General features: G+C 46.2%; 1 protein-coding gene across 1 annotated transcript; it reads left to right on the top strand.

Moving 5' to 3' along the window:
* Positions 1-1,137: 1,137 nt before the first annotated feature.
* LOC103632743 (uncharacterized) lies at positions 1,138-11,343 on the top strand. The gene is made up of 2 exons (XM_020541358.3): positions 1,138-3,816; positions 4,439-11,343. Exon 1 carries the CDS (start codon positions 3,022-3,024, stop codon positions 3,727-3,729), a length of 708 nt encoding a protein of 235 aa, XP_020396947.1. The 5' UTR covers positions 1,138-3,021; the 3' UTR covers positions 3,730-3,816; positions 4,439-11,343.
* Positions 11,344-11,727: the final 384 nt, after the last annotated feature.

The following is an 11,727-nucleotide window of genomic DNA, read 5'->3' as shown; positions in this document are numbered from 1 at the left end:
AACGTGCCGACGTAGTGGACTGCATAGGTCTGGGCACTACCCTGCCCTTGGAACACCGGTGGCACAGGTGACAGGCCCCAGGGGGGACCATCATGAACGGCGACTGCCTCTAGCGGGGTCATGCCGGAGCCTCTAGCGGGGTCATGCCGGTGACCATCATGACGTAGTGGACTGCATAGGTCTGGGCACTACCCGGGCCTTGCCTTCGTAAGGTTCCCAGGTGTGAGGGGATGTTCCTCGCGGTCGATAGACCACCTTCGTCTTGATAAGGTTGAGGAAGGCATAGCCTACTGGATTGTTTGCTGGTGTAACAACCCAGATGTTTATATTCCGCTTGACAACGAGTACGGATTTAAGCACGTAATCAGTGAATAAAATGGATGTTAAATTTTAAACATCTTCGTCTACCGCGATTTCAATATCGCATTTGTTCCGTCTGTCGCGAGTTCGACATCGGTTATAACTATCTGGGCTCTTCCCAAATTTTCGCGATGTTCGGAACAACGTGGTTCTGAAAATCGGTGCGTCCGGTGAATATTTAAAATTCATCGCTCGCGCGAATACGAAATTCGGAAACCCAACCCACTTTGATGATTTTGTTCTGAGCAAATTAGTTTAAACTCGACGACTAAAATGTTCTGGGCAAAATAAGTCAAATCGCGCAAAATCGTGTGCGAGGTTATGATCACATTTGTTCTTTAGCCCACTCTGTACGATAATAAAATCAACTGTGTTTTGGATATCGGATAAATTTTTATCCGATTTTGACTAACCCAGTGTTGTCTCAAATAATGTATCCGATATTTAGTCCGGTTTCGTGTTGCCCAAAATAGTCTCGAAAACTATCTAAACGAAATGTAGTCTGAACCGTAAACCTCGGATTTTTCCATTTTGTAACTCAGTAAATGCGCTACTTGGGGTAGGCTGTTTAAATAGACCGAAACCGGAACAATTACTAGCCAACTCGGTTTCTTATTTCAAAAGCCGAGAAGATAATATACATAGTTGTATAGTGCGTCAAGCTTTTAATCGCTAAAAACCCCTATTCAAAAATATCGGTGATTTTGCGGTTAAAAAAAGAAGAAATAAATAAAAAAGGGAAATATCCCCTCCAAGCTTATCTCCGCGCCGCCCCTCCCCTCAGATTATTTTTTTTCTGCCGCACACTCTTCCTTATCTTCTCCTGGTGACACTCTTCTTCCTCCCCCGCGCTGTGCGTCCTTGCTCCCTCGGCGCCCCTGCTCCCATGGCACCGCGCCCCTCTCCAGCCATGGCCGCGTCTCCCCTGCTCCGGTTCATCTGCGCGCGTCGCACCGTCGAGTTCCGCGCGTCCCAAGCTTCTCCACCGTGTCGGCTGCTCCTCCCTGCGTCCATCTCCCATGGCGCCTTGGAGTCCCAGCTCGGCCTCCTTCCTGCAGCCGGTTGTGGTTGCCCCTCCTGCAGCTCGCCGGGCACGCTCGCCAGCTTCCAAACACGATCTCATCATCGTTTCATGCGTCAGCAAGAAATCCCAAGTGTTGGGTGAAGACGGAGCCAGCAGCGTGGTGTTCACCGAGTGCGCGACAAAAAGCTCGAACAAGTCGTCGAGCGTCATACTCGTCTACGCCAAGCCCCCCAAGCCGTGAAGACACTCTGGTGTTGGCCACGTGTCACCTGCTCGACAAAAAGGAATTCCATGAGTATCTAGTCAAGAGTAGAAATTGTGTGCATCGCTCGTCAGACGTGTGTGATCGAAGACATCAACCGAAAACCGGCATCATGTGTAACACCCCTGGTGTTTATATTCCGCTCGACAACGAGTATGAATTTAAGCACGTAATCAGTGGATAAAACGGATGCCAAAATTTTCTTCACCTATCGCGATTTTAATATCGCATCTGTTCCGTTTGTCGCGAGTTCGACGTCGTTTTTATTTATTCGGACTCTTCCAAAATTTTCGTGATGTTCGGAACATCGTTGTTCCGAAAATCGGTGCGTCCGGTGAGTATTTAAAATTCATCGCTCGCGCGAATACGAATTCGAAAGCCCGACCCACTCGGATGATTTTTATCCCGGGCAAATTAAATTAAACTCGGCGACAAAAGTGTTAGTACAAAATTTATAAGAAGTCGACGACTAAAATTTTAGGTGTAAAATAATTTAGTCATTGCTCGCTAACCGAGCTTACATCACATCCGAGAGTTTTTAATTGAGATTTGATTCTCCAATAAATCATCTATGACAGAGCGATCAAGTGTTCGATTGGTAGGTGAAGTTATCTGATTTTAAGTCAAATTAAATATAGTTTAAAATATTAGTCTCGATCTCGTTTGAGTTCATTCTGTTTGTATCTTATCCAAAATACGATTATCTCTAGAAAATCCTCCCCCATCACACGTCATCAGCCCATACAGCTGTCGTTCCTTATCTGCTCAGCCGTAGTGATCAAAAATCTACACTCATGTACTTATCCTCTCCACCATCCCTATCTCTATTATCCTCCCACGTCATCTCCTGGAGAATTCCCTAGCCATCTCTATCTTCTAACTCCACGCCACCTCCTTTCTCAAGCATCACGTTCAATTTCTAGAAATTCCCTGCTATCGCTAGCTTCTAGGACAAACGTTGCTGGCCTCCTAGTTTCCATACGTCGGCTCCCTGTGGTCTTCCCCGCGTCCGGTCTCATCCTTATCCCCATCGCCCTTATCCCCTGGTCTGTGCCGCTCGTACTTGGAGAAAAATCTCCAGCCGCCTTACCTGCTGCCGCCGCTTCCCATCCGACAGATTATTTGTTTGCAGTCACTGATCTTCTCCCTCGCTCAGCCGAGTGGTCTTCCACTCCTCCCAGCCGAGCTCTCCCTCTCCACGCAGCTCCCTCGCGGTGCTCCCTCCATAGCGCCCGAGCGCTCTGTCCTCGGATCGGAGCTTCTCTGCGTGTCGCAGCCAAGCTTCCTTCCCCATGGCGCCCGGCGCCCAAGTCCCCAGCCGTGACCCTGCCGAGCTCCGCCCCGACTCCACGTCTCCTGGTCGGGCTCTCGTTCTATGCCTGATGCCGCTGTTCCCTGGTGCTCCCTGCTCGGTCCCTGCCCAGCGCCTGACTACAGCTCCAGCTCGCGGCGTCCCCTCTGCTTAGCCAGGATTGTCGTGCCTCTGCTCCCTGGTTTTCCCTACGCGCGAGCTCGCTGGCGTTGCCCCTGCTCCGCTTGGCCGCGTCCCCCTCAGTCCACCACTCTGCTCGGCCATGGAAGACACGCCGCACCCTGGTTCCAGCTCGCGATACTCCCTGCACGCCGGAGTCGCCCAGCTCGGCCACCTACCTCCCTATGCGCGACCTCCTCTAGCTCCCTGTTTCTCCAGAGTGTCTTCCTCTGTTGGCTCGCCGGCTTCCTGCTCCCTGCTCACCCAGCGCACGCTTCTCCTTATGTGCCGTGCCTGCGTGCTGCTCGCCCCAGCTCCCAGCCATGGCGTCGGCCAAAGCTCCTGCGCGTTATGTGCCCAGCTCCCTTTTCCGCGTATGCGCGCTTAGCTCGCTTTCCTGCGCGCCCAGCGTTCTGCTCCCGCTCGTCCCTGCGCGCCAAGCTCCTTGCGCGGTCCTTCCTTGAGCTCGGTCCTGCGCTTTTCCTTTCTCTGTGCTCGTGCTCGCCGTGCCGTGAGTCACTGGCCAGCAGTCCAGCTCGCTTCAGAATCAATCTCGTCGTCGTTCCGCGCGTCAGTAAGAAATCTCAAGAGTTGGGTGAAGTCGGAGGCTAACAGCATGGTATTCACCATGTGCGCGACAGGAAGCTCGAGCCAGGATTTATCCGCATTCGTACGAGTATTGGATCGCGTTTGATACTTGTGAGCCGATTTATAATTTTTGTAAGTTTATTTAATGATTGGATTAACTAGAATTATTAATCGTAATAATCCTCGTATTTAGCGCAGGCGTATTGTGGTAGTATTAAAAATAAGTAAAGTACGATGGGTTTAGTAATGCGAAAGGTGTATTAATTTAGGTGATATCTGGGCGAAGTAACGACGTAAAGGATAGATTTAGTGTTTTATACAACTACTTGATGAATTTTGTCATTGTCAATTGCATTAAATAAATAACATAAAGAGATGTTTGATTAATTGTTGATATGTAAAATATGTAAGGAGTGAAATAAAATTAAAATAGTTCCTTGTGAGCCATGTAGTATAATTTATAAAACAAGGAATAAGGTTAGCAATTAATCAATTAGCTGGTGAGTTGTGTAGGCTAATTGTATTTAATGTGTATAGTTTGTTGTTCGTGATGTTTGCGTTAGGTTCGAGGGGCGTAATTATTGCGTGTAGTCGTATATTAATAACTAGGGATTCCGTATGAAATTGTACAACGCCTCGCCGCTAGGTGTTTAAATTCGCCATCACGTAACACTATTTAGGTTTGTAATATTTCCATCGATATGCATTCATGTGCATAATGCATTCCATTCAGGTACGTTAATTAATCGCGCGATGCAGAAGACGACCCAAGTCGACCCCAAGCACGGGCTACTCCACAGGATGATGCTGATGAACAAACCTGAAGATGATCGTCAAGCGGACGTCGTCTAACCAACACTAACATAGTGTTTATTCCAGGCAAGCCCCGGTGCATGCAACCCCTTTCCTTGTGTTTTTAAATACTTTTCGCACACTTAAGTCTAGTGAAATGTGCATTAGGTTCATAGGAATTGCTTGAAACCCTTTGATGCATTGCTTTCCTTGATATCCATACCTTTATAGATACTTCTGTGAAGTATCAAAATATGATTTACAAAAATGCTTAGCCTTGCTTAGATCTCGTGGATAGAGGTTGTCCTTAATTTAACTCGAGAAAGGATGACTTCTACCTGCAAGAATATTTTCATTTGGAGCAATAGTGGGATCTTACTGCAAAGTTCCCTGTGATGCTCTTTCATCCTAAGGAACAGACACAATCCTAAGGATGGAAATACTTAAATCGAGACTTGGGCTAGGAACAGATGATGCTCCGCCCGGGTCAATTAAGGATTGGATGCGTATGTAGGCCTGTTGATCAAGGACTATCTTATCTAGCCACATGCCCTGAGAATGGGACAGGGTAAGCTTGAACCCGGCTATTCCATACATGAAAAGACAATCGCGCACTGGGCGTGGAGAGATGGCGAGAGTGGCACGTACCCTCCTGGCAACGGATCGCCTAAAAGGGGTGGTGTACTCTCGGGTGGCGCGGACCTGTTCATGCAGTGGAGGATCCGTGGGAATAGTAGACATCAAGGTTTACGAGTAACATATGTCGTGTGGTTAGAAATCCTCAGCTGAGTAAATCGATTCGGATCGCCGTTATATCCCCGGACAGTGGAGACTTGAGCTCCGACCTACAACCTAAGTCAAGATGTGAACACTATGGATAAAAATGATGTTGTATTGATGAGATGATGAAATTAGACTAGATGCAAACAGAGTCTATTAAATATTTAATCTGGCGTTAAAATATTGAAAGTAAGGACTCACTTTAGTAAGCTATTTCTGCAAAAGTATCTAAGTTGATTCTTGCTAAAGCCTCTCCTTGATTCCCAAATCCAGCATATCCTTGAGAGTCTTTTCTTTAGTCGGGTAAGTCTTGCTGAGTAATTCCATACTCAGGGTTTTATTCCCTGTTGTTTTTCAGGTTATAGTTTTGTGCTGCTGTTGATGGTGTTAAGTGCCGGTGGGCTCGGCCTTCTTATATAAGTATACCCCGCCTTTATCTTCTTATTGAGGATGGTCACTTGAGCTAGCATATATTTCAAAACTATAAATAATTTATAACCGTTCAAAGTTTCTTTCTTTGAATCAATGTAGTAATCACTCTGATCATGTACGAAGTAAAATTTTTGTAATTTGTAAAATTTGGTAATAAGATTTCCGCTGCAAAATATTGGTGTGTGTGATTTGTATTACTTAATCCCGCGGTTCTGGTTGTAAGTGGTTTATCCGGTGTCCGTGGGGCAATCGGACGGATCCTGTTAAGTTATCTGGTGCACATGCATGGCCGTCTGAGTTCTTTAAGACAAGGACAGGTGCATGTGGGCCCGATACCTTGGGAGGTTCTGCCACAGCTGGTATCGGAGCAGGATTAAGTATATACGGTCACATACGTATTTTCAAAACAAATGTTTTGGTTTTGAAAAACTTATTTTCAACTAAACACATTGTTTGGCTTTGAAAAACAGTTTTGAAAAATTATAATGCTAGCGACATCCTCTGTTAAGCCCTAAATTAAGGACTATTAGGTGGCTTATTTAAAAACCACTAACCCACAACCGGGGGTATTGCATACATGTGTATTGTTATTTTTAAGGCCATTCAGTTTTGAATGGATCGACGCTCAAGGTAAGGTGAGATGTGAGAGCATGACCGAACAACCGTCGGTCTAGGGAAGTGCTTAATTGTAGCGCTTGATTATATACATGTTCCACATATGTATATATGAAGGCTGCGATGTGGCGTATTTACTTTTTCGGGAATTCAGTACCCCATGGATGTGTATGGGTATACAGACATGGGAATACTGAGAAGTGTAATGTACTTGTAACGACGCACCTACGCTCAGGTAAGAAGGTGAGTTACCATAATGAGTTGCCCTATGGTTAAAGTGTGGCAACGGCGCCTATGCGTGGCTCGGCGCTTAATGATGAGCTGGCCTCCATATAGCAATATATGGAGTATAAATTGTGATAAACTGTCATGTGTGAACTGCATCATGGGAAATTGGGCTGTGATGAAACTTTTCTGCAGGTACACTAACCTCGAAAACGTATGTGTAGCTGACGACTAGCAAAATACCGAGAGAGAACGTATGCCACCGGTATAGAACGTTATTGCCACAGTGTGTTGGCAAAAAATTAGTGAGGACGCATAGGACGAGCATGCATCCTAATTGTTGCATCATGTTTGTCACCTATACATCCAAAATGCTTCTCTCATCTTTATTCCAGTAACCATTGATTGTAGAAAATATGGTGTAATGCTGAATTATGAACTTCGATGAAATAGGTGTCCTCCATTCTTTAGGTGACCTCTTAGGGTGCCTTATGTGTTTGCTTTGGTGCTTGATGTACTGATAGGAGGATAGTGACTTGTTTGCCTAAATCTAAAATTAGGCCATGTTCTTAGTTGGTGAACCGAGACCCAAATTTGAATTTACCATTATCACCCCATGACCAAACACATACAAATGAATGCTTAGATAATTTCTTTGCTAGACCTAAAGTGTACCCGGACTTAAAAAAATCTCAAGTCATGTCTCCTTCTAGAGCCATTCCCTTATTCAGTTGATGCAGGTTGAGGTCTCTATTGTGTTTGGCCTCTCCTTGCGGATTATCTTATCCCTTGTCAACCTGACCTAGGAAAGACATGTCCGACCATTTTCTTGAATTTGATGCCTTTGATTTCCTCATGTCTATCGAAGGCATATCAACTTAATCCTTGACCTTGTGATCTCTGCGTTGGGCATAGAAATATGCTTGGGGCTAAATTATCAGTCTCCCATCGTACTCCCTTCATTAACAAATTCAGGTTATGGCCATGCCCTGTTCATTTCATCGGGCCATGATCTATTTGGCTCTCTACTTGTAACCATTCTTACAGGTGGAGTATCTCTTCGTATATTGTCACCCTTGCTCAATCTATTGATGTGGTGCGAGATTTCTTATTGGTTACGTATGGTAATGGTGTTATGACTAAAACCAATGGTGCTGTGACGAGACCGAGGGCCTCCTGTGAATGTGCACACATGGTTGTGCTACTCAGCACGCGCTGGTACCACAGTTAATAGTTGTAATCCATTATGAGACTATATCAATGTGTTATCTTGGCACAATCTATTTTTGCTACGTGAGATTCTCTATTGGTGCCAGTTCTGTAATGGTGTGATGGTTAGTGACTTATGGTGCCGCAGCGAAACTGAGAGCCTCCTGTGAATGCGCACACAGGACTGTGCCACTCGTCGGATGCTGGTATCAAGGTCTCTGGTCATGATCCATTGTGGAACTACCCTGATGGTTATCTTACGTGGACCTTCCCTTGAATAATTTCTATGTTGTTTGTCAAGTGATCAAGCAACATCTATCATCTCCGTTGAATAAAATGGGCATACCACTTTCCATGCGTAGTATCTTTTTCCTTGACTTTGGTAGTGACTACACGTATACAAGTTCCCTTTACGTCCTTTGTGTAAAGGTGAAGTCTTGGAGCTTTTTAGTGTTGAGAGATAACTAATTAGCTCTCAAATTGGAGATTGACTTTCCCCTGCCGCTGAGATGCAGGAGTTTGTTCATTCGCTCTCCTATCTAATCCATGTATTCCCTAATCAAGTGGATAATTCATCTCGCATGAAGAAACGGATGAGCAACCTGACCAAATGGACTTCTACCCAAATGCATGACCTTCGTGAGTAAATGTGAACTCTCGACCGTTGGCTTACCGATGGTACTGAGAGGACCTGCTCAATGTCAAAAGTAGTTCAACAAGTTGGTTTTACTAACTTGTAACTGCCCAGTGAACAAAGGTCGAGTTTAGAGATCGTTTTATCGATTTGCCTGAACTCACTTTGGTCTAACCCACTCTAAAGAAAGTACTCCCAAAAAAAATTAAGATTAAGTCGACTAGTAACCACCTAGCCATCGCTCTAGTCGTGTCTCGATCACCTCACGTGTGCTTTTCCAGCATATGTGACCATGTCGAGCCATGATTAGTCCAGGATAAAATGGACTGATCGTAAAGTCCAGACCCATCAGCTGGTGATTCTCTAGAATCTATACCATCTTTCATGGACTTGAATTCTCTGGTTAGCCGCATGTTAACCGTGACAGTATTCAACATCCACACTCGCCTTTGTTTGGAAATATCTCACGATTACCGCTGATATGGACATGTGTTACATGCTTCTCTACTCTTAGAAGTCTTTCGTTCCGAATCTCGGGACGAGATTCTTTTAAGGGGGGAGGGCTGTAACACCCCTGGTGTTTATATTCCGCTCGACAACGAGTATGAATTTAAGCACGTAATCAGTGGATAAAACGGATGCCAAAATTTTCTTCACCTATCGCGATTTTAATATCGCATCTGTTCCGTTTGTCGCGAGTTCGACATCGTTTTTATTTATTCGGACTCTTCCAAAATTTTCGTGATGTTCGGAACATCGTTGTTCCGAAAATCGGTGCGTCCGGTGAGTATTTAAAATTCATCGCTCGCGCGAATACGAATTCGAAAGCCCGACCCACTCGGATGATTTTTATCCCGGGCAAATTAAATTAAACTCGGCGACAAAAGTGTTAGTACAAAATTTATAAGAAGTCGACGACTAAAATTTTAGGTGTAAAATAATTTAGTCATTGCTCGCTAACCGAGCTTACATCACATCCGAGAGTTTTTAATTGAGATTTGATTCTCCAATAAATCATCTATGACAGAGCGATCAAGTGTTCGATTGGTAGGTGAAGTTATCTGATTTTAAGTCAAATTAAATATAGTTTAAAATATTAGTCTCGATCTCGTTTGAGTTCATTCTGTTTGTATCTTATCCAAAATACGATTATCTCTAGAAAATCCTCCCCCATCACACGTCATCAGCCCATACAGCTGTCGTTCCTTATCTGCTCAACCGTAGTGATCAAAAATCTACACTCATGTACTTATCCTCTCCACCATCCCTATCTCTATTATCCTCCCACGTCATCTCCTGGAGAATTCCCTAGCCATCTCTATCTTCTAACTCCACGCCACCTCCTTTCTCAAGCATCACGTTCAATTTCTAGAAATTCCCTGCTATCGCTAGCTTCTAGGACAAACGTTGCTGGCCTCCTAGTTTCCATACGTCGGCTCCCTGTGGTCTTCCCCGCGTCCGGTCTCATCCTTATCCCCATCGCCCTTATCCCCTGGTCTGTGCCGCTCGTACTTGGAGAAAAATCTCCAGCCGCCTTACCTGCTGCCGCCGCTTCCCATCCGACAGATTATTTGTTTGCAGCCACTGATCTTCTCCCTCGCTCAGCCGAGTGGTCTTCCACTCCTCCCAGCCGAGCTCTCCCTCTCCACGCAGCTCCCTCGCGGTGCTCCCTCCATAGCGCCTGAGCGCTCTGTCCTCGGATCGGAGCTTCTCTGCGTGTCGCAGCCAAGCTTCCTTCCCCATGGCGCCCGGCGCCCAAGTCCCCAGCCGTGACCCTGCCGAGCTCCGCCCCGACTCCACGTCTCCTGGTCGGGCTCTCGTTCTATGCCTGATGCCGCTGTTCCCTGGTGCTCCCTGCTCGGTCCCTGCCCAGCGCCTGACTACAGCTCCAGCTCGCGGCGTCCCCTCTGCTTAGCCAGGATTGTCGTGCCTCTGCTCCCTGGTTTTCCCTACGCGCGAGCTCGCTGGCGTTGCCCCTGCTCCGCTTGGCCGCGTCCCCCTCAGTCCACCACTCTGCTCGGCCATGGAAGACACGCCGCACCCTGGTTCCAGCTCGCGATACTCCCTGCACGCCGGAGTCGCCCAGCTCGGCCACCTACCTCCCTATGCGCGACCTCCTCTAGCTCCCTGTTTCTCCAGAGTGTCTTCCTCTGTTGGCTCGCCGGCTTCCTGCTCCCTGCTCACCCAGCGCACGCTTCTCCTTGTGTGCCGTGCCTGCGTGCTGCTCGCCCTAGCTCCCAGCCATGGCGTCGGCCAAAGCTCCTGCGCGTTATGTGCCCAGCTCCCTTTTCCGCGTATGCGCGCTTAGCTCGCTTTCCTGCGCGCCCAGCGTTCTGCTCCCGCTCGTCCCTGCGCGCCAAGCTCCTTGCGCGGTCCTTCCTTGAGCTCGGTCCTGCGCTTTTCCTTTCTCTGTGCTCGTGCTCGCCGTGCCGTGAGTCACTGGCCAGCAGTCCAGCTCGCTTCAGAATCAATCTCGTCGTCGTTCCGCGCGTCAGCAAGAAATCTCAAGAGTTGGGTGAAGTCGGAGGCTAACAGCATGGTATTCACCATGTGCGCGACAGGAAGCTCGAGCCAAGATTTATCCGCATTCGTACGAGTATTGGGTCGCGTTTGATACTGGTGAGCCGATTTATAATTTTTGTAAGTTTATTTAATGATTGGATTAACTAGAATTATTAATCGTAATAATCCTCGTATTTAGCGCAGGCGTATTGTGGTAGTATTAAAAATAAGTAAAGTACGATGGGTTTAGTAATGCGAAAGGTGTATTAATTTAGGTGATATCTGGGCGAAGTAACGACGTAAAGGATAGATTTAGTGTTTTATACAACTACCTGATGAATTTTGTCGTTGTCAATTGCATTAAATAAATAACATAAAGAGATGTTTGATTAATTGTTGATATGTAAAATATGTAAGGAGTGAAATAAAATTAAAATAGTTCCTTGTGAGCCATGTAGTATAATTTATAAAACAAGGAATAAGGTTAGCAATTAATCAATTAGCTAGTGAGTTGTGTAGGCTAATTGTATTTAATGTGTATAGTTTGTTGTTCGTGATGTTTGCGTTAGGTTCGAGGGGCGTAATTATTGCGTGTAGTCGTATATTAATAACTAGGGATTCCGTATGAAATTGTACAACGCCTCGCCGCTAGGTGTTTAAATTCGCCATCACGTAACACTATTTAGGTTTGTAATATTTCCATCGATATGCATTCATGTGCATAATGCATTCCATTCAGGTACGTTAATTAATCGCGCGATGCGGAAGACGACCCAAGTCGACCCCAAGCACGGGCTACTCCACAGGATGATGCTGATGGACAAACCTGAAGA

This window comes from Zea mays, chromosome 7, assembly GCF_902167145.1.
Source record: "Zea mays cultivar B73 chromosome 7, Zm-B73-REFERENCE-NAM-5.0, whole genome shotgun sequence".
NCBI classification, from domain to species: domain Eukaryota; kingdom Viridiplantae; phylum Streptophyta; class Magnoliopsida; order Poales; family Poaceae; genus Zea; species Zea mays.
The sequence above is the reverse complement of the archived record's forward strand: the minus strand, read 5'-3'. Positions and strand labels throughout refer to the sequence as shown.